This window comes from Myiozetetes cayanensis, unplaced genomic scaffold (genome assembly GCF_022539395.1).
Source record: "Myiozetetes cayanensis isolate MyiCay16 unplaced genomic scaffold, myiCay2020 scf4, whole genome shotgun sequence".
Taxonomy (NCBI): Eukaryota; Metazoa; Chordata; class Aves; order Passeriformes; family Tyrannidae; genus Myiozetetes; species Myiozetetes cayanensis.
Genome location: NW_026087631.1, coordinates 6,071,408 through 6,097,343, shown reverse-complemented (window position 1 = coordinate 6,097,343; position 25,936 = coordinate 6,071,408). Strand labels below are relative to the sequence as shown.

The following is a 25,936-nucleotide window of genomic DNA, read 5'->3' as shown; positions in this document are numbered from 1 at the left end:
GATTTGTAACCTGCGATGTTGCCATCTACCGGCAGAGCACATGGGCGGAGGGCCCTCTGCCCGAATGTCCCCCTAGCTGTGTTTTCGCAGTGTGGAACACTCTGAATGTTTTTGTGGGCCAGCAGCAAGGAGATTTAGAGAAGAGTAAGCTCAGGGGACTGAGTAGTGAGATTACAGATGTAGCAGTCCCACATGAAATGGACTGGAAGCCATAAATGTGCAATGTTCACACACCTCCCACTCCAGTTACCTGAACATGCTGACCTTTACCAGCAGAAGCCAGGAAAAGCAGCCTAAAATCAGACATATCTGTCAGATAAGCACCTGAAGCACTTGTGCAGGAGGGGAGGTTGTCATCTGTCACAGCTGACAGCCTCCTGGCAGCAGTGCTCAGAGAGAATACCTATCACTGCTTCAATTCAAGAATCTGTAAATACTGGAAAGAAGAGCTTCCTGGCTGTTTTCCTTTAGATATTTCACAGGCCAGGGGAACAAATGCAACTTATGCAAGAAGAGAGAGAGGAGCAGCTGGTAGAAAAGTCAATGTGCATAAATTTTATACCAGTGTCTTATGTTAAGACATCTATCTACGTATGCTAAACTAAATGGGTTTGTTCTAGGTTCTTTCACATAATGACCAGATCTGAATACTCCTTGCTCAGACTCACATAAAGAGCTAAAATTTTATGAGGACGTTACAAGAATGTGACACCTTTGAATAGATTTGAGACCAGGTTTTTTAAATGGACTACAATCTAGCCTTGCTGACAATAAATAAACAACAAAGCCCAGTGCATAAGCACTCTCACCCCAGGAATCATTTACTAAATAGTTCTTTATTAATAATAATTGCACAAGTGAACAGCATTTTCTGCATTGACACAATGAGATAAGATTATGTTAATTTACAGAGGTCTGGCGTGCATGCAAAATCCAAGCACAAGAATACCTCTATGTATTTTTAGCACTTTCCAACCTGCACCCCTGGGTTTTACATACATTTAGATAGTCAAAAATTGGAGCTCCAATCCCTTGCTAGCCTTGAAAACATTTACAAGTTCTGAATGGGATTTTCTAAAGCACTCTGTGTGGGAAAACACTGCCCTAGCAAAGGTGGTGAGAGCTTCATCTGTGTGCTCAAGAGTTTCACTTGTGTGTTTTCTGTCACATCTCACTTACAATTAAGAGCTGTTTCTAATCATGCAGGAGGATCCCATATAAATGAATCAAAAGAATAGAAATCTGAATTGCCTGGGAAACATGAAGAAGCCAACATCCAAAGATGTATCCTCCTGGTAATCAGCCCACCCCACAGCACTCAGGAGAAACTCCATTCCTGCAGCAACCACAGGTTTCATTTGCCAAAAATTATGTTTGCAGCGTCCCCCCAACTGAACTGTTCAGGAACATCACTGTTCCTCCAAGCAATACGCTTCAGGTGATCTTCCACTTGTCTTGTGAACTAGCAGGTGAAAGAAGTTTCTAAGTGTGGAACATGGGGGAAATCCCCGCTCATTCAGCCTTCTGGATGAGCAGCAAGCAAAATTGCAAATAATAGGGAACAGTGGGTAACACCTGGTAGCTTCCTGATGGCTGAGGTGAGATGCATGACACAAGGGCTGGGAAGAATGGACGTTGTGCCACTGTTGAGCTGATCCTGCAGCAAGGTGAGACCAGAGAGCCAAGGTTTTGAACATCCCTTCTAAAAAGTATTTGCGCTTTTTCTGATGCACGTGCTATGCAATTATATCAGTTCTGACATATGCATGAAGGAAGGAAGGAAACTGTAGAGACTTTGTGGGTTCTATTGGAAACATAGATAACGGAGTACAGAGTTGTGTTCCTACTGTAACTTCTGTTATAATGAAGCTTTTTAACTGGCAGATCTTCCTTTCAAGTAAGATCACTGTGTGTAATATAATCAAGCTACCAACAAAAAAATTATAACCTAGTTGTGCAATCCCAGTTCACTTTAAGACCTGGCTGTGCACCAAACCCTCCTCTGATTTCAGCAAAATCTGTAACTGGTAGAATCATATGAAGATTGAAAGCACTAGCCAATGCTCACAGTCAAATATCACCTTCCCTCATTCTTGCTGTTGCTTTCCCTCCTGTACAACACAGACTAAGCTCGAAGGCACCACCATCCCTTGGCTTTGTACTTATTGTGTGCTACTGTGGGAGTATTTTCTATAAAGCATTGTTTAGCCATATCCGTAACGCAGGGGTGAAGATGAGAACTGAACCCGTCACTGACACCACCAGGAATAACCACAGGAAAATCCGGTCCAGGACTTGAGCTACAAACTTCCAGTCTTGTACAACCTGAGAAGGACAGAGGGAAAGACAAGCATAAGCATAACAAGGCTAGTTCTTTGTTGATACTGCTACACATATTTCAGCTCCCCATATCTGTTTTTAAAGTTAGAAGATTGTAGTATGCTCTGTCTTAAAACTGACATGGATCACCTTTTCAGCACTTGTGTCTGCAAATCACCCAAAACTCCAAAACAATTCCATAGTTCTACACACATGGTAGTCAGACTTTTTCAGCCTGTGTAAAAGCTTTTAGCTAAGTGCATTTGTGAAAGTTTACAGACTTAAAGCTTGGAGATGGCTTTATAGCAGACTGGGTTTCTTTTCGCTGCAGTGTATTTCCCTTGAAGTGCCAGGACGAGACTCTGGCACAGCACTTGGACACAGGCACTGCTTGGAGTACAAGTGGTTTGACTGGCTTCTGTTTGCTTGAGTGATTCATTGACTCAGATTGAGTACATTCAGGAGGGAAATTTTGAATTGTGAGTGCTGGCACAACCCTGTACACACAACAGTGTTATTTATTAAACCAATTCAAGGCACCTTTTCATTAAAAAATATTTCAGCTTCAAACAGAAGGTTTCAGGCATGGACACTAAATGCTCACATATTACAGTTTTGATTTACTGTTCTTCTTTCTGCTGAAGTTCTCTCATCACAGTTTGAAGAAAGTCCTAGTTCTTCCTAGGGGGGTGCTAACAGAAGTTTGTCCCTTCCCATATACTGCTGGCTGCCTTGCTCTGCTGTCCTACCCTTGTTTATGCTCACGGTAATTTGCCATTTTAAAAGCCGGGTGGATCACCAGGAGGAGAAACATGGTATCTGGGGGCTAAGCTAAAGAGATGTCAGTGAAAATCTACAAGAACCACTCAAAGCAGGGCAGGTACACTATGTATAGCATGTGCTGGGAGGCCAGGACTGACACCTAACAGCTGCCGTGGAGCCTGCCTCTAGGGTTTTGGGAAGTTACATTGCCAGAGCACATGGCCGTTCAGAGGCTTCCAGATTCATGTGTGTCCCAAACTCACACAGGACAAGGTCATTAAAATAATCCCAAACCAGGAATTCCTCGAGGAGACACTGCTGTGGCCTCTTGCATCTGTGAAGAGCTGGGACTCTCACATCACAGTACACTTCTCCTTGAAGCAATGTGTTGTCCCAAAACCCTCACTATTTATCAGGGTCCAAGGCGGAACGTGTCTCAGGTGTGAGCAGGAAGGAGAGGCAAAGGCAAAAGCATGCAGAAAAGGAAAGAGCTTGCAAGCTACAGCTATCAAGGGTACTGTGATCTCTCCTGGCCCTTCACCTACCTGCCTGATGAAATGCTCCTTTTTAACGTGCCTGGAAATGTACCGAATGGAGTCGGCTGCCTTTTCCAGAAAGGCGATAACAACTTTTTCTCTGTCTTTTGCTTGCTTGTATTTCTGCTTCCCCAGGAACTTTGACTTCGAGGCGGTTCCCTTTTCTTCGGTTTCTGAGAAGGAGTAGCGATCTACGTGGCCCTTCATGCAGAGCAGCCGAGGCAGCTTCTGGAGGAAGAGCCTTTTAACCCAGGGAGCCATGGGATGGTAAGTTGCCGAGGATCGGTGGTGGACGTTGATGACAAACACGGTCACGATGATAGAGAGGGTCACAAAAATCATGATGAAGAGCAGATACTCGCCGATCAGGGGGATGACTTTGGAAGAAGAAGGGATTATTTCCTCAATCACTAAAAGGAAAACAGTGAGGGAGACTAGAACTGATGTAGACAGTGAAAGTTTTTCCCCCTCATCTGAAGGTAGGTAAAACACCAGGACAGTTAGAAAAGACAGCCCCAGGCAAGGTATTATTAAGAAAAGGGTATAGAACAGGGGAAGGCGTCTCAACACGAAGGAGTAAGTAACAAACGGGTAAGAGTACAGCCCATCCTTCCTGTTGCCTTTCATACCTTTGGCATTTAAGATTTCCCACTCCCCATTATCAAAGAAGTCTGTCCTATCTACATTTTCATCCACTAAAATCAAGTCCACCATATTGCCATCGTATGTCCACGACCCAAACTTCATGGAGCAGTTCTGCCTGTCGAAGGGGAAGAAGGTCACGTCCATCGTGCAGGAGCTCTTGTAGCTGGCCGGTGGTGTCCAGGTCACCACTCCATTGTACTTCACTACTGCTTTGGTCATCAGGGATCCTTCAAAACGTCCGTCAGCACTGGGAGTTGGAAAGCAAGAAACATTATCAAGATCAGGACTGTGTTTGGCCCAGTCCTACCATCTCTGAGCTCTGCTTTTTATCCCTCACCCAGAGCACAAGGGAAGCCAACATTCCTACTGCCTAAAGAAGCAGCCTTGTGTCAGCACACCCAAGCTTCATGGTAGCTGACACGCCTTGCCCAAGCTCTGGCCTAAGCCCAGAGCAAGGAGCCATGATTACTCACTTTTCAAACAAAACAATGTCAGGAAGCCACAGAGACTCAGAGGGGACACGGATAGCGGTGATCCCACCGTATTCCTCCGGATTCCAGGAGAGCTTGTGGTCCATCCATTCCTGTAACAAAACAGCAGAGTCCTCTGCCCACTCATATGCAGCAGCCTCATTAATTCCCACAAGCACTGCCCCTCGATACACAGCGGGGACCCAAAAACCCATCCCAATGCAGGCAACCTCAAGGTAGGCACTCCCAGAGAGCACATGACTCTCACTTCTCCTGCCACCCTGCACAGCCCACCTGAGGATAGTCAAAAGGAAGGAGCTACTTCCCTTCAATGTGGCACCTCTCTTTCCCTCTGAGAACCAGCCCATGGTGGTTTTGGCTGGCACTGACCCCACAGAAGAGCCAGGTGGCATGGTTACTACTACTCAAGTGTAAAAGAGGTGGCCTTCTTTTCACTTTTCAGTGGAGACATGGCCTTTTTCAGTGAATGAAACACAGGACCTAATATCTGTTTCCATTGTCCTTGCAAGAAGATCATTGTTCTTTCACCAGAAAGGCCCATTCACTATTGCAGGTTTTTAAGATGGGGAGATAATAACAAAGTGGCTCCAGCAATCTGGAGATTACCACAGAAATGCGATGGAAAATTAGATCTCTGATCTCTGTTCATTATACATGAGGATTTTCACTTGCCCACAGAAATAGCAGTGATGTGACACAAGACCCCGTAGACTGCGGTAAATGCCAAGGAGCAGAAGATGCACCAGTTTCCATTAGGCTCCAGCATTAAGGAATCTCCAGGGATGTGGGGGCCTCAGCCTTCCCTGCACAATTTCCTCCATGACTTAAGGAAGAACCAAAAAAGCTGTATTCTCTGATTCTTCTTCCACTGTATTATTCCCCTCTTACTTCTTTGATTCCACAGGTTTTTCACAGCTATACCTACAGACCCCTGTTATTGCAACTCTTTGCAGTGTGACAGCAACCCAGAGCCTCAACAGAGACCTAAACAGAGACAGGGAGAGTAAATATCTTGCTCCTCTAGGGGTAGGGAAGGGATATGGCCCGAGGTCATGAGTAGGTAGTTGGTAGACCCCTCGTAATTTTTGGCACAAAGGAGGCAGTTGCTCAAGGTGACACCATGGCAGAGTTAATGGCAGAGTTAATGCACCAGAAGAGATATGCACCTATTCTCTGAAGTGCCCAAATGACTGGTGTCAGGTATCGGGCATGGCTTTCCACCCCTTGCCCCTCCTGCTGCTGAAGAAGGGATGGGAGCTGTTCAGGTGTGGAAAGAGGGGTCATTGCTGCTCTCAGCCTCAGCATCAGGGGCAGAGAACACCACGTTTCATGTGTGCTTTCTGAGGATGGGTATCTAACAAACGTTTACAGCAGCCTGGGCTGTCAGTGGTCACAGACTCATGTATGTCCTGGACGCTTCCTGTAATGGGTGCAACAAGGCTTAGGCTGGAAACATTCATCATTCAAGGGGGTAGTCAGGGCTGATAGCAGCAGCCAACACAGTCAGCTTGTAGCCTGCATTAACACAAGAGCAGCAAACACCCTGTGACCCACCTGGAGGTGTAACCATCCCTCTGGAGCTGAACTGGAGCAGCCCCTTGGCCTGGGTTATTTGCTGCATCTGCAACACTCCTCACTTCCCCCCGCCCTGCATTGATTTCTCTCCCAGCTAAAGTACTCTTTAATGTCTGCAAGGCAAATGGTTGTATGTCTTCTTACTAGAGCAGAAAATAGGATGTGTGCAGACTTTGAAGTTGAGCAGTTTAGAAAAAATAGGAATCTCCCTTTGGGCTATGCCGACACGAACTGTAGCAGCAGGCCTTTTCCTCTCTTCTCCCTTTCTTCCAAGCTGCTCCCGGCCTTCTAATTGCTCTCTCCTTCCTCCAGTTCTACCAAATTCCTGTCTCTGTGCTTGTCTCTCAAGAGCTTAACCCACAGCAAGTGGACCAAGGAACACTGGGCCCAGATTCTCGACCCTTAGTTTACTCCGTAGTTTGCCTGAATCCAGATGTTTTCTTAGCAACCACTAAAAGCTTCTCTGCACCTTGTGTGTTTCTGCCTGCATGCTCGTCAAGTCCAACCGTCTTGAGCATAAGGATATTTTAGTTTAACCAAAAAATGAAAATCTTTGGATTTCAGTTTGTGCTCACCCAGGAAAAGTCAGACTCTTGCAGAGAAGTGATGAAGATAAGCAAGAGCAGTCAGCATGGATTCTCTAAATCATGCTTGACCAACTATATTGCCTTCTATGATGAAACAACTACCTGAATGGATGAGGGGAAAGCAATGGGTGTTGTCTACCTTGACTTCAGCAAGGCTTTTCATACGGTCTCTCATGACATCCTCATAGGCAAACTCAGGAAATGTGAACAGGATGAGAGGACAGTGAGGTGGATTGAGGAATGGCTGAATGCAGATCCCAGAGTGCCATGATCAGTGGCACAGGGTCTAGTTGAAGGTCTGTCACTAGTGGTGTCCCCCAAGTTTCAATACTGGTCCCAGAATTGTTTAACTTGTTCATCAGTGATTTGGATGAAGGGCCTCCTCAGGCCTCCTCAGCAAACTCACTGATGACACAAAGCTGGGAGGAGTGGCCAGCACCCCCAAGGGCTGTGCAGCCCTTCAGAAGGACTTTGACAGGTTGGAGAGTTGGGCAGAGAAGAACCTTCAGAAATTCAACAAAGGCAAATGCAGGGTCCTGCAGCTGGGGAGGAACAACCCCCAGGCACCAGCACAGGCTGGGGGCCAACCTGCTGGAAAGCAGCTCTGTGGAGAAGGACCTGGGGGTCCTGAGGGACAACGAGCTGTCCATGAGCCGGCAGTGTGCCCGTGTGGCCAAGAAGGCCAATGGGATCCTGGGGTGCAGCAGGAAGAACATTGCCAGCAGGTCGAGGGATGTGATCCTGCCCTTCTACCAGCCGTGGTGAGGCACATCCAGAGCTGTGTCCAGTTCTGGGCTCCTCAGGACAAGAGAGAGATGGAGCTCCTGAACTGAGTCCAGAAGAGGGCAACAGAGATGATCAAGGGACTGGAGCATCTCTAAAGAGGAAAGGCTGAGGTTGTTGGCCCTGTTCAGCCTTGAGAAGAGGTGAGGGGGAAACTCATCAATTACATAAGTAACTGAAGGGAGGGTGTGGAGAGGATGGATACAGGCTCTTTCAGTACTAACCAATAGGACAAGAGGCAACAGGCAGAAAGTGATGTACAGGAAGTTCCACCCGAACATGAGGAAGAACTTCTTTACTGTGCAGGTGACTGAGCACTGGAACAGGTTGCCCAGAGAGGTTGTGGAGTCTCCCTCACTGGAGACATTCAAGAATGTTTGGAGTAACCTCCAGCAGAACCTGGTTTGTCACAGTAAGAGAGGTGACCCAAGCTCCAGGCCGTGACTCTGGGAGGTCACTGCTGCAATACAAACAGGGTGCTCAGCACGGCAGGGTTAACCCAAAATGTTACCACACAGGTTTAAGCAGCAATGAAGAGAGAATCAGCAGATGTCTGTCTGTATCAGCACCTCAGACTTAATGCCCTTGGACAGTTTGGACTTGCATTTGGCCTCCTGATGGGGGTAAAGGTCCTCCTCCTCTGCAGCCACTGTAATGCAGGCAAAGATGTCACCCAGCCAGAGGTATGAGGCTGCCCCAGGACACATGAGATACTGTCCTATATTGAGCAAGGAACCAACTCTTCCCTAAGAAGAAGGAGAAAATCAAACCGGGGAATATTCTATCAGAAGCTGCAGAAGGCTGTAAAACCTTTCTGGGGACACGTGCAGGAACAGAGAGAATGAGGAGGGTGAAGTGGGTTGATTTCACAGCTGCAGACTGCAGGGCTTGGATCTGCAGGGGAAGGTGGGTGCTGCAGCCTGCAAGGAGAGTAGGTGGGAATGGGGACAGGACAGAAGAGGGCAGAGGGGTGACCTTTATAGAAGGGCTCTTCTGTCTCCCCAGGTGGATACTCAGAGTAAGGAAGTCAAGACCTGGCCCTGTGCACAAAAGGGGCTCTGCAATTGCAGCTGAAAGTGGGGGAAATCTAATACCACAGATATTTTAGGGCACGCTCTCAGCACCTGGATTTGGATCAGAGGCAAATTTCTCCAGCAAAAGGAGAAACTCCTGTCTTTCCTGTAGAGAGGGGAGGTCTGAGCTTTTCCCTCTTGAAGGGAGAGACCATCTTTGTACACAATATCCATACAGTTTTCAGGGGTCTTGTTCCACCTGGAAGCTCACACTTAACTGTAGCACTAGAGGACCAAAACTGAGACAAAATTTGAGCCACATTTCTCCTGCACCAGCCCAGCGACCCGCAGGCACCTTTTCCAGTGGCATGATTTCAAGTGCAGCTCGTTTTTTATGTCCTGGGATCAGTTGACATGTTTGTAGGCACTCACATGGCTGAGAGACTTAAAATAATTGTCACAAGGTCAATAAGCTGGTGCAATGTAACCTAAACCAAAAGAAGTGTTTTTCAGGACTGAAGACAAAAGGAGACCTAACAGTTCAACTTGCATCTTTCCTGCATTTGTATAAATCACTGTCACTTCCAGAAGCAACTATGTTAGAGAGATATGATTAATCTGCTACAGCTTTTATTGGGGAAGGGTGTATGGGTGTGTGTGTGATATGCTGGTCTTTTCTTTCTCTTTACATCTACCGAAGAATGAAGAAGAAATCTGAGGCAGAACAATTAGATCAGGCAAGGGAGACAGTGCTTGTGTGACCTCTAAGGCTGAGACAGGATAGTCCCTCAGGGCACACACAGCATCCCAGGGATAGCCACTGCAGTATGAGGTGTGTTACTTCCCTGAAATACAGCTGGCTTGAGCACAGAGCTGGAGAGCAGGTCAGGAAAAGAGGTTGCCTTATGTCCTAAAGGCCCACCTGCCCGCCTTTCTGTCTCTTTAAGCATTTTCTGATGTGAGAAGTGTGCCATAAAAATTTCAGGCAAGGTAACATGATGCAGCCTTTGTCTGGCTACTCAGCACCATGAAATGGGATGGATGACACAGTGAGCAGCAGACTGGGATGGCCACTCAGCTCAGTAGCCCCACATGGGGAAAAGGGAGATCTGATGTTCTTCGACTTACCTGTTTCAGCCACACGTTGGTTGTCATCAGCTGATTCTTCTCATCCTAGGGTGACACAAGGTAGAGAGGTTTGCAACATGGAAACAGACAGTGGAAGCAGACCTAGCCTGCCGAGTCTAACCCTGTGCTGAGAGGAGGAGATCCCTGTGGTCCTGTTTCCCCATGAGACTGGGCTCTTCAGTCACTCTTGGGGGAAATGAACTGACTTTCTGGGTTTTGTCCCTGCTCTCACCGGGAGCTCCTCCAGCCAGAAAATAGAGGTCTGGCATTTCACAGGAGCTCAAAGGAATTGCAAGCCCAAGACCAGGGAGGCAGCAGGGTGGGTATCAGGTCACATACACAAAGTTGTGGGCTCACAGGGTAGCTCAGCTCCCCACACTGCTCAGCCTAGAGGGAGTTTGGGAAGATACAAGCTGAAACATTGTCCTGAATATGTAAATAAAGTACAAAATTAGAGTTTGCCTTCCACAGCAGAAGAGGACACTGCCAGGGGCTGAGGGATGTAAGGAGCACACTGTTGTGTGGGTACCTCTGGGCCTTGTGCAAATTCCCCTGTGCATTGCAGTGTAAAGGGAAGGGAAAATTTCCTTGGGCTAAACCATGGGATTGTCTGTTTTGCCTCTAGAGTTTTATCTGGGTAACCAGATGGGTTAAGACAAGAACTGCCTTTGGCCTGGAGACAACTTTGCTCAGAGTGAATAATGTCCAACCAGCTCTACCCTTTCTCACCCACCCTGTAGCTGCCTTGTCATTAAACTGCAAACACAGATGCCAGGGACGGTCTGCCATGGGTTGTTTGATTAAAACCTGATGGACACTAGGTTTTATTTCCTGGGAAGAGGAGGGAAGAAAGGACCTTCAGGTTTCCTTCTAAACAAATGAGTCCTACAGCCCATGCTGTGTGTGGGGCAGAAGGTCACAGCACCATATCACACTCGGTGTTTTGCTGCCCAACCATCACTGTGTGTTTCATTCGTGAGCAGGCAAAAGCCAACGGCACCACCAGCCCTCCCAGGTGGATGCACGGCTCTCTATAAAAGAAGGATTGTTTTACCAAGCCTGACATGACACTCACCACATCCACAAGCTGCGATATCTTTAATCCGAAGAAGACTTTGATGGTGTCGTTGGAGTTTTGCACAGGACGGACCCATTTCTGGTAGCCCTCGAACAAGTGCTTGAGGAGCGCATCCTCACTCTCAGCGATTGAACTGAAGGCATCCACATCTGGAAGGGAACAACACGGAGTGGAGACATGCCAGAAAGCAGACATGGAGAAAGCCACGACACGAAGGAGTGAGGCAGAGAGGTGATGTGAGACAAATTCGCCTCCAGGCAGCTCTTGTCTCATACAGTAAAATCGGTAGGAATTCAGATGCGCAGACTCTCAGCAGAACCAGGGCAAGAGGATGGAAAGACAAGATAGCCCAAACCCAACTCACACATACAAAAAAACTCTTCCTACCAGAGCACTGGCTTTGTACTAGGTTTATATTTTCTGTGGGTTTTTTTGTCTTGGGACAACACACTTGCCCAGTTTTCCTTGTTTATTTCTCTTTGGAAGACCCACAGGCTCAGAATATCAGATTCCCTCTTCCACTCTTGAGTAGTAAATATCCAGCCTGATAAAAAAAGCACCTTGACAAAGAGTTCTGGTATTTCAGATATCTGTGCTGTCCCACAGAGAGCTGGGGCCACAGGGGAGATCTGGTCACTGTGTGGCAAACCCTGGTTGGCCAGCTGTGGCAGCAATTCCCTGTGGACCATTCAGGGTCCAGAGATTTCACCTGCACTTGGCCAGTTTCTGTGGCCTCTCTGAGATGGAGGCTGCTCTGCACAAGGATTGGGGTGGTGGGATTTCCTCACTGCAAGACAGACCTGAGGGAGCCTCATGCAGGACTTGAAAATGAATTCTCCTCCTGGGATTGACCAGGGGAGAGCAGCAAAACACCCAGAAAGCTGATTTTGCCCAGCTGACAGGTGGGACAGGTAGGCAACATCAAAAGGCAAAAGGAGCTCATCTGGCAGCAGCAGGAGCTGGATGATGCAGCCAAGCCTAGGTCTGCCCTGGCAAGCAAGGAAAGCACAGAGGTGTCATAGGCTGTACCCGCAAGACTTGGGACTCCCATGGTTGCTGACACCATGCCCTCCCTTCCCCTTGTTACTGTGAAAGGGGAAGGGCAGTTCAGACTCCCCCATTCTTCCCAAAATTTCATTGCCACTCCTCGTGATGCCAAGGTCCTGACACGACCTCCACCTTTTCCCTTGCCAGTACACACAGCACTCAAGGATGAGAGGGATTTTACCTCTCTTCAAAGCCTCCATGAAGGATTGTCAGCCACGAGGTGCATGAGGGGTCTGCAGGCAGAGGGTCACAGCAGAGGGACAGTGCAAGGACAGGACTGCGGGAGAGCCCTGGCAGGAGGGCACAGCTGATGGGCTCACACACACTGTGCAGCAAACATGAGAGTCAAGGCAGCCCCCAGAAGGGTCCCTGTGCTACAGGGAGAGGGAGGAAAGGGCATCTGAGCCCAGTAGCTCCTCCAGAGAGAAAACTGGAGGCAGCGGGTAGTGCTCTGTCACCTACACGGAAGAAAGTATATAACCACAGGCCACTGCCTCTGTCCATTCCTCTTCCCCAGCAGCTGCTGCCCATCTCCTGGGCAAGACAGGCTGTGCAGCCTCCTCTGCCTCAGTGGGGTCTGTCTGAGGCTGTGGGCAGGGCAAGACCTGGCAGCAAGCAGCACAGCTGAAGGGCTGCCTAAAGCAAAAACCTGCTCTCACACCAGAGCTTTCCATGGGACAAAATCATTCCCTGATGCAGTCTGTGTTTTCTTAAGATAGCACAAGGTCCAAGCAACACTGTCATCCCCCACTTTCAGACACAGCAAATGTCCTCTTTGGGGAGCTATAAACACTGAAATCTGATGATTGCTACTCACACAGGGTGACAACTTTCCTGTCAGGTGTTCTAGCACAAGCCGTGTTTGTCCCCCGTGTTTGGTGCGCAGCTCTGGTGGGGTTACTGAGCCCTTAGGGGAATAGAGCCTGGTGGTCAGAGGGAGCCTCCAAGCTCATTTCCACCTTCCACAGCCAGGGAGGGCTCATGTAGATGTCAGTACAGTTTATAGCAGCTCCTGTGGCCACCCTTTGCCTTGCCCCTTTGTCGGAAGCCCTTGAGGTCTTCTGTTTCCAACAGGGAACCACAGATATCCCTTCTGCTTGTTCCAGGGCCTGTTTTCATGCCAGAGCTGATTCTAGCTCTATCACAGCCAATTAAGGACAGAGTCCAGGGTCTGTCCTAGGAAACTAGATTGGCTGCCCAAACATGCCAGACAAGCAGTGCATCCACAGCCAAAGGAGAAGAAAGAACACATTTCTTCTTCCTTACTACCCACAACCTCAGTCATCCAATCCCCTGACACATAAGAGTCTCTGTAGACTCCTAAATTTTTGGCTTCCCTTTAGGACCTTCATAGGAATATATGGTTGTTAAAACCAGGAAATTTAATGGAAAAGCCTTTGAACAGAAAAATCCGTAACCCCTAAATATGCAGGATCAAAGTCAGCTTTGTCTTAGAGCTAGAATATATTACCCTGGGTTTATTTGGGTATGACTTCCTGCACATACATATGCAGCCACACACCCTGTGTGTTGTTGGATGTGTACAGCATCCCTCACAGGAAAATAGTACCATTTCACAGCCCACACCTGAAGTTCAGGAACCCCGATGCTCCAAGAGGGTATAGAAGATGCGTGACAAAGCTGTTTTGGGGGATGGATATGTTAATTCTCACCTGCTGGGGAAGCCACACAAACGAGTGAAAAAGACTTGAGAAGTCTCACAAAGAATAAAGTCAGAAGGAAGAAGGTTGCTGCCTTTGTAAGGCAGCCTCAGTACTTGCACAAATACAGTTTAAAAGCAGAAGTTATTAACGGGAAGTAAGACATGTCAGGTGCAAAAATAGCCTAACAGTTCTTTGATCAAGCCCCATCTGATGATTAAGCTAGCTAATGTCGTGGAGAAAACTGAACAAAGTAGCACTGCCTTTGAAAAAAATCAGAGAAACAGCCATAGGATGGATACATCCCTGAATGGTGCAGAGAGAAGGCAAAAGCTGGGGCGCTCCCCAGCAGGTTACTATGTATGCAAATACCAGAGCACTGTTTGCCATCCCCCCCTTCCCCAGGTTTTTGTTTCTCTCTGTGGTCCCTGCACGTAGTAGTTCCTCACGGATGCAGGAACAGGAGTGTTGAGGCAGGAAGCCTTCTAAACAAATGTGCAAAACACCCCAAGAAACACAGACAGGACAATTTGCCTTTCATCAGCTCACCGGAGGCATTTCAGTTTCCCCTCTTGGTGATGGGGATTCTCCTGTGATTTCCTTTAGCAGTTTGATTTAGCATCAATCAAGCTCAGGATTTTTTCTGTTACTTTCTAGCCCACAGTCGCCCTGTCACCAGTTATTAAAACCTTGTTGTCAAACTGTCTGTGTTTGCAATACAAAGGCAGCAGCTGATATAACCCTCTTCGATAGTCAAACAGTGTTTAAATGAGAGGAGCCAGTATTCACCTTATCCCAGAAAGCAGCAGAACTAGGAGGCCAGCAGAAAAAAAAGATCTTGACCACCTGCAGCTCAGCTTGTAAGAAGAAGAAATCACACCTACCTGAGTGGCTCAGACACAGAGCAAAGAGCACCAGGCACAGCATGGGCACCGCTGTGGCTTCTCCTTCTAATCTGATCTTCTCTCTTCATAAGCAAATCAGTCTCATCTTCGTAGGAGACTAAAACAATCTAGTTGAAAACCAGGGCGGACAGCTGAGTCTGCAAGGCAGGGCAGCACCTTTCCAGCCTTATCTTGCCCTCATTATGAGGCTCGGTAGATCACACTTCATTGATTTTCAGTCAGCTGTCACATCCCGTAAGCCTAAAACAGGGCTCTGGGTCCTAAACTCTGACTGATCTGTTTGTGGGTGGTTAGAAGCACTGCAGTCTAGGAGTATAGGAGAGGCAAGTCTTGTAAGGAGGAGAAATATATTTTACTATACTGCTAATTATAGCTGGGGAAACAAAAAAAAAAAAAACCAAAACAGGCTGCAGATCAGACCCAAAGATAAATCACATGCCTCAAAGATTTCCTGTTTGCTCCAGCTGTATCAGTTGGTCTAATAATAGAGGCAGAGTCCCCACAGACCTAACTTAGCTTATTCATTTTTCATACTACACTTACCGCTTTACAGCTGTAAAGTGGATTTTTTTGGGGGAAAAAACCCTAGCAAGATATAGGTGAGTAAACAGGGCTGATTTCTAAACTTATATCTCATCACCTATACAGAAAACATGACAGACAACAGCACAGAAATGCCTGCATAGCACTATCCATTGGCGCAGCTTAACAGAGTATGTTACCCCCAGGTCTTGTGTTTAGCAATGAGAGTGATGGGGCCTTTGGTTATTTAGCAGGTGCCTCTGTAGGTGTCAGTCCTCCACAATGACACTGTGGACAGGGCTTCTTTCAGAAACAGCCAGAAATCACTGATAATCAAAAGGGATATATGTGTTTCTCTTTTCCTGTCCCTCTGCCATTCCTCTGCCAAAGGATATCAGGATCTTCTCTGTTTCGTTTCTTTTTCACATGAAAGTCGCTTTGCTATTCCTTTCCAAGGAGCATTCACCCCTGAACTTCTCAAGTTTAAGGAAGAAGGGTCCAGAATTCTTTTAGTTTACCCCCTGGCCCAAAACTCTTCCTGCTTTGATTAATTCTTGCTGGTTATTAAATTGCTTGCTGGCTTTTGTATGGGAAGCCTGGGATTTTTTCAGCAACACTGCATTCAGTTCATGCAGTGGGCCAGATTTTGATACACAGTCATAAGTTATGTGATTCAGATTTACCTTATCCTCACAGAGGATTGATAACTGTCAGCTGTAACCTTACCAAAATACATTCAGCTTCCTGTGATGAAAAAGTTGTCATATAAGTGTGGTTCAAAGTCACATTGTTGCTGAAAGTAATGTTCTTGTACTGTCCAGTCAATTTACTCTTGCTTCCGTGGCCTTGCAGCCCGCCTCATCCATAGCTCTTGGGCAGGCCACCAGCAGCAACTCGGTGAGTTTGGTTTTTCCACTGCTGTGCTGCACACGGGAAATCTGCAGGGGCTCTCGTCAGTTCCTTGGTTCTGCCAGTGTTCACCCAGCAGGGCTGGAGGAGCAGCTGGCTTCCTCTGCACCTTTCCTCGTCCCAGATGCAGAAAGCAAGTCACAAACAAGGGAGGTACCAAAAACTGCCTTGAAGGAAGTGTATTGTCGTCACCAGCTGCTGGCACTGCCAGGCTGCTCAGCTGACCCATTAGATGCCCACCAGGCACAAGCACACAAAGTTTTGAGGCATACAGAAAAGGACTCTTTTTTTTTTATGCTGGCATCAAAGGAACAGCAGTCATTTGGTTGGAATGGTGTGGACAGACAGCACCCCAATCTGCCATAAAGTTGGGTGGGCACTAAACACAATTATTCTTCCCAATGTAAATTTCTGTGTGACAAAGCTACCCTTTTAAAATGTTCTCTGCAAACTAGCCTAAGCTTTCCACCATGTTTGTGGTCCTCTGCAGGGCTCAGGTCTCTCAGGCATCATCCACCATTTTTGCTTCATGCCTTTGCCCACTAACTCATAGTTACTGACTGAAAGCATGTCCAGGCATTGCTCTGTTGGACAACACAAGAGAAACTTGTTTTTCACAAGGCTTTAATGTGCTGCCTTGTGGCAGTGGAGTTAATTTATTAGCTGGCTATAGGAGTAGGCTTTTTGCTAGTACCTGACCATTGCTTGGAGGGAAATATGAAGTATGGCTGCATTTCCATTGCCCCCACCCACTGCTGGACTGTGACAAGAGGTAAGGACCTTCCTCGCCTGGTCTTTGTCTTCCAGAGCTATCCAGCAGCCAGAGGAGGGTGTTGGAGAAATAAATTCTGCTTGCCTGCCGGTGGTGTTTTCTGTTTACAAGTCTTTATTCAGCCATACACCTCCAACATTTTGGAAAGGGAGGTAGGCATGAATACTCCATATTACCAGAAAAGCTGTGAAGACTGAGGAGCATCCACCCTGAGACAGCAAATTGATTCTTGGCTAGAACTCTACTTGTGGCACTATTCAAGTGGCTATAGAGAACATGCTTTTGATTTTCCACGGGTTTCATGGGATTTGTAACAGGGATGAGGCTGCAATTCCAGGCTGCAAAGAGCCAAGAACTACCTGAATAAAGGCAATGCTGGAGCTGGGCCTCAACCCCTAGGTAGCAAAAATGCCAAGAAAAAGAAAAAGGGAAATCCCCCTAGAGCCACAAATTCATCAGTATGAGCCCACGTGGTTGATGTTAGGAGCAACTGAAAACCTGAGGTTATGATGGGGAGTGCTAAGCCATGTTACCTGAAGGCATCATGCAGCCAGGTATGGAAAACACATATTCCAGGGAGAGGTGGCAGTGCAGGCTGGCAATCAGTGAGCGGGCAACCTGGACTAAAGTGAGATGGATGGTGGAGAGGAAGGACAGAGATGGGAAATGCTCTAAACCAGAACTGTGAAGCCTCATATCCAGAAGGAAGAGCCAAAGTGGAATTTGGTGCACCACTAGGTTTGTCAGCTGCAGGGAGGAGAAAAAAGAGGCTGCAGAGGTGAGGCTGTTACAGCAACTATGGGGCAGGAGATTCCTTCAGGTGGATGCGCCTTCTCCCTCCCAAACCCCTCTCAACTTCCCTGCTCCCTGGGGGTGGTATGCCAGGAGTCAAGGAAGGCACACCTAGAGTATGGGATTTGTGATGGAGCCAGGCTTCCCAGCTCCCAGGGGAGGACTGAATAACCTTTGTACCATCTGGCACCACACAGGAAGCCAGCAGAAAAACACCAGCCCTGAAGGGGTGAGGGGCAGTTTCTGGAGCAAAGGTGGAGTGGGAAAGGGCAGAACTCCTGGGGACTCATCTTTGCCCTGGCAATTCTCCTCAGGTCCTTTCTGATCTCAGTTTTGGCCACCAGCAGACACCTCTCCCCACCAGCAGCTTCTTGAAACACACGTTTTTGCTGGGCAAGACACGTTTTTAGCCAGCTCACCAGCAACTTTTGCAGGACCAGACATTTCCACGTACCAGAGGGCACAGTTTGGAACCAGCCATCCACCTACCCCTACACACTGAAACTTTCCTGCTCTCCTCCTGCTTTCTCTCGGTTTGCTTACAAGCCCCAGCAAGCAAACCCCACGCAATGTCTCCCTCACTGCTGTTTGCTTTCCAATCTCTTCCTCCTTCTCCTCCGTGCAGGCAGCTGCAACTCATCCCCCCACCCTTCATCTCTACAGCGGTACGCCAGCACTTTCCTCCTCCGTTTTTCCCTCTCTCACACCGAGCGGAGGTGCTTTGACCTTCTCCTCGCCTCTTTCCTCTGCCGTCCCCGCTGTCCCAGCTCCCCGCCGTGGCAGGACTCGGGCAGCGCAGGCAGCTGAGTTTGTAAGGGCCTCGCCGAGTTTGGAATGTAAGGACTCCCTGGATTTCGGAGGGCGTGGATGTAAGCGGTGCTGTAACCCAGGGCTTGCCTGGGCTGCGGCGCGTCTTGCAGTCTGCGTGAGCCCCGTTCGGGGGACCAGCCCAGCACGCGTGGTTTCGCAAGCCCGCGCTCGGAATCACGCACTGCCTGCTGCCCATTTCCCGGCAGAAACCTCCCACTGCTTCCCTGGGACTGGAGACGTGTAGGGACTTGGGTTTTTTGGAGGTGCACGGGCCCTTCACCGCTGTATGCACATTCATATTTCTAATAGACTGTCCTCTGATTAGAATCGTTGTTTTCCTTTCCCAGTTCTAACTTCACGGTGAGCTCTCATTCAGGAGGTGGTCTCAGGGTACTGTGATCACTCCCTGCATTTCGGTGGCACTACCTAGCTTTGAATATGAAAATCTTCGAAATCTTTTGTTCTGAGCTGATAATGGTAAACAAAGGCCTGGCTGGGCTCTGCTGTTTTCTCGGCTTGTCTTTCCATTGCATCAGGCTGATCTCTGTTTTCATAGCCTGAGTTTTATCCGCAGCATCACGGATTCACTGTTCAGATGTCAAGGCTTGGAAGACTTCAGGGGTAAGCAAACTACTAGTGAGGGTGAAGACTTTGCAAAGTGTGAGAGAAAACTCTGTTTTAAAGGTAACTGCTTCAGGAGTGCCAGAGAAACTTGGGTCGTGCCTAGCTCTGTATCAACCCCTTTGACTCTCATTTTCAGTGGTAACACCTGCTGCCTGAGAGCCTTTATCCCAACACATTCAGTGCTCCACACCAAGAGGTTCCACTTTCTCCTTCCAATTTAATACAGGTTTTTTTATCTCCAAGGCAATCATAAAATCCAAAGGGCAATTCCTGCCACATCCTATGGCCTGGATAAGCCGCCTGAATCCTCACACAGCTTTTTCATTTCTCCCACTTCTCTTCAGACGTGACAGCCCCATCACACAGCTGGAATGGTGGTAGCTGACAGTCTTGTTTTTTGGAGCTGCTGGCATGGGAGGGTAGGGGACGTGAAGATATCGTAGCAAAATCAAATGTTTCATTGGAAATTTGATGAGATCTACAAGCTCTGTCCCTCTCTGCAGTTGAGGGCATTTGCTTTTTATAATCTTTTCCTGAGTCAGCAGAGATAGTTGCTCTGTGGGTCCACGTGATTCAAAACGAGGGGTTTTTTTTAGCTTTAGAAATATGTCTGGACCCAGATAATAATTCCGTATTGTCCAAAAGATTAAAACAATCACCACATTTCAACAATATGTACTAAGAATGTTTGGAAGCCCACTCTCTTTTGTCTCTTTCTTCACTACATTACATACATCACTGAATGCTGTTGTGGTGCTTGTGGCTTTGCAATTGCTGTTGCACATTTTCCTGTGCTGCTCTCTGCCTCTTGCTACCTGGTTGGATTAGAGACATAGAGATTATTCCACAAGTTCTCCACCATTTTCAGCTTATATTTCTGTGGAAAAGTGTTGCATATCATATACTCAAATCTGCAAGTACACAATCAAACTGTGCTTCGTGAATACAACCTTCTTACTTGAGTATCTGTACAATGTGAGTTGTTCTACAATTGTCGCAGCCACATTAAGCTTCACAAAACTCAGGGTCCTGAAAAACATAGCTCCCCAACCCTCCCACTGAGCTACAGGGCAGCTGCCTGCACCTTCACCTTTAGCTTTCAGAAATAATTTGGAAGAAGATAGGAGCACTTAAAAAAAAAAAAAAAAAAAAAAACCCCCCACCAAAACCCACAAAACAATAACAAAACAAAAAAGCAAAACAAAACCAAACAAAAACAAATAAACACAACCAACCAAATCAAAGTAACAAACCCAAGTATTAGACCCTTGCTTGTGCTCCAAGGCAGACACTCCCTGGCTGACTCAGGTCTGCTCTGACCATTTCCCTTTCACCCTGCGAGCTTTTCAGAAACTTTCACCTGCCAACCATTCATCAGCAGCACGCCGTGTCACCCCTTGCACACCTTCCCACTAAAAACCAGAGCCAGAGATGTTAAAAGGCTCCCTGTTTGTCTGACAGACAATCTGAGTATAGCATGACCAGCTCTTCAGGCCCTGTCTTGCTGAGACTGACTTTTCTAGGTGCACAACAAATGAGAAGACGCTGAAGTCCTGCAAAGGGAAGCTGAGCATTTTCCACTTAGAAATGTTCCATCTGCAAATGGCAGCTGGGTTTCTGTGAGGTAGGAGCCCTAGGCAATGCCAAGCATCTTCAGACACCCAGGACCCAGGCTGTTTAGTACTCCTGTGAGCAAGACCCCTGATGTGGAAGGAGGTTGTGGTAAGGTGGGAGCTGGTCTCTTCTCCCAGGCACCAAGCGATAGGACAAGGGGAAGTGGCCTCAAGATGTGCTAGGGGAGGCTCAGATTGGGTATTGGGAAAAATTCCTTCACTGAAAGGGTGGTTGAGCATTGGAACAGGCTCCTCAGCCTTGGAGGCAGTGGCACAATGAGAGCAAAGGGCCCCTCCTCAGCTACACTACAACCAAGAATTTTACAAAGTGGGAATTTTAGCAGTTGGGAGACTCAGCTGGTTGGAGCAGCTCCTATGAAGTCCATGAATTTTGCTTTGGATTGTCCACAGTTAAAAAGCAGAAACTACTCTGGCAGCAGCAAGTCAGCAGACCAGACCTCACCTCCGTCACAGCATCATAAAACCACTTGCTCCGTGGGAAAACAGTAGTGGGAGAGTCTGTAAGAGGTCAAGATAACCCTCTTCTCTTCTGAAACTACTTCCGGAAGGTCTGACCTGGCATGTGAGTCTTCTATCCACAGATGTCTCTTTGCCATGCTGAGTCATGCACAAGAGTATTGAGTACAGAAGAAATCTGGCCTTTGACATGCATGCATAATAGCTTGTAGCTACAACAGAGCAGTTTTGAGTAACATCAACTAGTCTGGAACTATGGAAACAGTTGATGTTAAACATGAGTGTAAACTAAGTGCGGTGTATGAGAAGCCTTCACAGTTTCTGAATGAAGTCAGAGTATATTCTTCATATAATTTGCAAAAGTTAGCTTTTAGGCAATATATAATCATAACAAAAGGGATGTGAGAGTAGTGTTAGGTAATTATTTGGTGGCATAAATAACCAATGGACATATCTTAAAACTGCATGAGTTCATCAAATAACTTAAAGATACAATACAGCAGACTGAGAGGTTTTGAGACCTAAAACACTATCTCTACTGCATGACAACTTTGAAATCTGTCATTTGTCTTGCTTTTTCCATGCCAGAGAAGATGAATACAAACCCCAAGTGTTTACAACTTCACCTCAACTAAAAAGCATAATTGATATTACTTAAAAAAATATGCAAAAAAAGGTTTTGCCTCTTCTACCATGTCAGAATGTACTATTTCCTGTAACTATTTTAATGGCCTGTCTGTGCCTAAAGAATTAACCTTAAGGTATTTAGGTACCTTCACCTAATAGCAAACCAAGGCTGAGCTGGAATAGCTCCCTGAACTGTGAGCACAGTGCAACAGTTTGCATCTTTTAGGAGGAGTACATGGGATCACAGCCAAAATGCTCTGCAGATGACTCCCATGGTGCATGAGGAATGGGCTGGGAAGAGATCCAGCTTTCCAAAGGAAGGCTGATAAGTGTAGGGTCAGTTCTTGGCAGGTCAATGCATGATGGGGAGGAGTTCCAGGAGACAACTTGCCATGGCTCTTGTACAGCTTGCAGAACAAACACCAATTCCACTGAGCCTCAGAAAGGTCCATAAAAGGCCTTTTAACTGTCTCAGACCTGAACAAAATAAATTGGGCTGCTATCACCCTTCTCCACACTATCACCCTGATATCTCCTCAGTGGGGTAACTCCTCACATTCACTCTCAGTGTAAGTCAGCCAACGGTGCTGATTTCACGTGGTTTGTGATGTTTTGAGGCTCTCAGCAAGCCCAGCGAGCTTGATGCACTAAACACCATGTGCAAGCAACCTGATAACCAGCAAAACCAAAAGGAGAAATAAAAATACTAAATGGCTTAACTCAAGAGTTTAATTCCTCTACAAGTGGCTGTTGGTACAGGAATGCTATCAGACAGCTTGCTCGCTCAGGTAAATAGCCAGTTTTCATTGCAGCTGGATTTCACCTCCCCATGATCTGACTGCAGCACCACAGACTGCCACACTGCTGCGAGCCCACCTCCTGCTGTGACACCATGAGCAAACACTTGGCAGCTGAAGCCATGTGTGACTTCATGACTTTTTTCCTGAAGAACAATGCTGCTTAGTCCTGTCTGACACAGCGGAGCTGCCCCAACAACTCTCTTCTGCACAAGGCTGATGCGAAAAATCCACGGCCAACTTCCTGATTACACCAGCCCATTTCCAGAAATTCAGAGAAGAAATCACCGCTCCATGTGACTCAGGGAATCTTTACCCAAAATCTTCAGCATTTCAGTGCAAAGCAAGGCTTTTACAGTTGATTTCTGTGGGAGGAAAGTTACATCAGGGGTGAAGACACTGCTCAGAAAGCTCTCCACTGTCCCCTGGGAATTTCTAAGCTCACTTTTATATCTCTTGTATACAGAAATCAAGAGGCAAGTAGAACAAAAGTAAAAGCTCAGCTTGAAAGCATAAGAGTGAAATCCATTGCATTATTAAGCAAGCCTCCTCTTTCCTCAGGCCAAACTCATCCATTAACCTGAAGCAGCCTTCAGCTGAGACATGCTATTCATTCCAATGCTGTTTCCAACAGTGCTTTGCATTTTCATCTCTGTGGCACATCTGATACCATGAAACAGCAAACAGTTACGAGTCCATAATAAAAGGTTACTGCCCCACTCTCCAAATACTCCCCTGCTCAGTTGCTGACAACCTCTGTAGCTGAACAGGTCAATGTCTCATTACCACGTACAAAAGATCAAAAAAGGCAAACACTGAGAAACACAGATGTTTAAATTCTGAGAGCATTAGCAGAAAAAGAATCATATGAATCTTCGTTAAGAGAGAATAGTGGTGCTGTAGAGGAGTAAGGCAAGGCACACGAGAAAAACTCAGAGAAGATCATATAACATTCAATATTGTAAAAGATTTCTAAGAGGGAGAAAAGTCTTACTTCTATAGTCATATCTCACCACTGAGACGATGGGTTTCCTAGACAGCAAGCCCTTGTGGTGATCATGCTGTGAAAAACAAGCAAGGCCAATCTATGTGTAAGTTTCCAGTTTCTTCTGTGCCTGAAGGAGCAAATAGTGTTGAAGAAGGTTGGGGTTTTATTCGGTGTAGGAATCCAGCCTGTGAGGCAGCACTGGGAACAACACAAGAAAGCACCATTTGCAGATATTTATTTATTTTATTTGCTTTAATTACATCTTACCACTGAAGTCATATCAGGTGTAAATCACCTGAGAGATATTACACGAAGGAAAAAAAAGTGTAAGTCGTAGCAACCTTAGTAGACAAGCCAAAAGGTAAATGTCAATATTAATGGAAGAATGGTTATCAGTAGAGTGATACAATTAAGTCATCATAAGCTTGCTTGCACATTTGAGTGTAAAAGTTGTTACATATATATATGTGTGTGTGTGTGTGTAGGTTTTTAGTTATATGAAAATTTACCACAAGGAAATCTGGTTTTGTCAGCTGACGACAGTATCAAAGAAAGATAACTCCACAGACACCGTAACTGTGGTTTGTGTGTGTGTGTGTATTTCAAACAGATTACTTCAAAATAATTTGAGTTCTTCAAGCTGAAACAGCCACATGTACATTCACTTGGGGTAATAGATGTTTCCTGTTATCCACAACCAGGACATTTCCATGATATAGTTCCTGCAGGACAGAACCTGACCAGCTCCTCACCATACTGAACACATAAATAAACTCTGAGTGATTTCAGTCCCTTGTCATTCAAAAAACGAAAACAACAACAACAACAAAAAACAAAACAAAACAAAAAACCCTAAACCAACAAAAAACCTGAACCAAACCAAAAACCAAAAACAAGAACAAAAAAAAACCCTAATAAAAATATTTTCCCATCTGAACTCAGAAAGAAAGAAAATAAGATAAGAAATGAAAGCATATACAGACTACAGAATTTGAGGTTATTGATAAATAAATTCTTTTTCAGACCTTTGACATATTCATTTTTCTGGCAGCAACTCCTGGCATCTCTCAGATAAACCACCACCACCAAATCACTTGACAAAACACAGTATCAGCTCAGGACACCTACGAGATGAGCCTGCAAGTGCAGATTAAGCTTAAAATATTAGAAATTGAAACATTTATCAGTAAGGACATCTGTGGCCTGAGTTCACATGACATGCTCTAGTGGGAGCAGAAAACTCCACCTTGGTAGCTCACAACCAGTTTGGGAAAAACTCTACCTCTAGATTTTCTTTGCAGGCAGGTGCTACTCCTCTGGACCTGACAGCATCAACACCAGTGAACTGGTGAATGATGAGTCTGATCCCACCAACACAAGAAAAGAAGAAACAAACAAACAAAAAGCAAGAAATCTGAACTGAGGTGTGAAAGTGGGCATCCAGGAGCTTCCTTCTCTGCAGAGCCAGCTATCCCAAACCTGAAAGTGCAGGTGGAAGTCTTGGGATTTCCCAAGTTTAAAACAAGATCCCTTCCTCCTAATGTAAAAAAAAGGACCATCCCTGAAAATTCCTTCCTTTCTGAGCCGTGGGCCCAGGCTGTAAAGCACCTGTAGTCAAAAAATTTCACTTCTTTCTACGAAAGATACATGTGAGAACACTCCCAAAAAGAGCCGGTGTGAGCATGGGTGACTGATCCGTGCAGTGGAGGAAGGCCGGGAGGAGATAGGCAAGAATGATGTGCTGGGGGAAGAATGTAAGGAAAAACAAGAAACTGTCATAAAGGAAGAAGAAATTATCTCAGCACAAGGGGGACTGGATAGTAACCTTTGCCTTAGGAATACAGCTGCATCATTCAGTCACTGGATTGCATAAACAACCTTCCCTGAATATTTAGTCAGGAGTAATGTGTTTTCCTGAGCTAGCCAGACCAGCGTGGGAGGGTAGTCTGTACGTGACTCAGCCCAACAAAACGTCTAAAAACCAAACAACTCACAAAATCAGTTGGAAGAGAACAACTGGCTTGGTCTGGGTTTAACCTCCATATTCCTTCCCAGAAAGTAGGGGGGACACAGTGCCACCAAGGCAAGCATTTAGAAACCAGCACAGAACACTTGTATTGCAATTTTGCTGTGAATTGCAATTGGTCTATTTTTGCTTGTGCTGCAGTTTTGGTTTGCTGCTGTATTATTCCACTAAAACAAAGTCAGGGATGCATCTACAAGAACTTGGTTGGAGAATCCTGGACTGTGGCTGAGGGATGCAACATGAGTCCAAGACAAAAGAAGAAACGAATACTGTAGGCAAGAACTCCTCCTTGTTCTGAATTACCTGTCACTGAATTGAAGATTTCCCAGTAGGAAGTCACAACATCTTTCACAGCCTCAGATACTGAAGCACTGGTTCTTACACAGATGACTAGTACAGCCACACGCCCTGAATCTTTAACGGTCACATCCAGCGAAACCTGAAAGGAA

General features: G+C 46.5%; 1 protein-coding gene across 2 annotated transcripts; it reads right to left on the bottom strand.

The window, feature by feature from the left end:
• Window positions 1–858: 858 nt before the first annotated feature.
• CHRNB3 (cholinergic receptor nicotinic beta 3 subunit) lies at window positions 859–25,905 on the bottom strand. Of its 2 annotated transcripts, none has more exons than XM_050328938.1 (6): window positions 25,791–25,905; window positions 10,915–11,066; window positions 9,840–9,884; window positions 4,736–4,845; window positions 3,627–4,509; window positions 859–2,325 (listed from the first exon to the last, which is right to left on the bottom strand). In XM_050328938.1, exons 3-6 carry the CDS (start codon window positions 9,864–9,866, stop codon window positions 2,191–2,193), a joined length of 1,155 nt encoding a protein of 384 aa, XP_050184895.1. In that variant the 5' UTR covers window positions 9,867–9,884; window positions 10,915–11,066; window positions 25,791–25,905; the 3' UTR covers window positions 859–2,190. The 2 variants fall into 2 exon arrangements, with proteins under 2 accessions (XP_050184895.1, XP_050184894.1); XM_050328937.1 differs by lacking the exon at window positions 25,791–25,905 and adding an exon at window positions 14,510–14,781.
• Window positions 25,906–25,936: the final 31 nt, after the last annotated feature.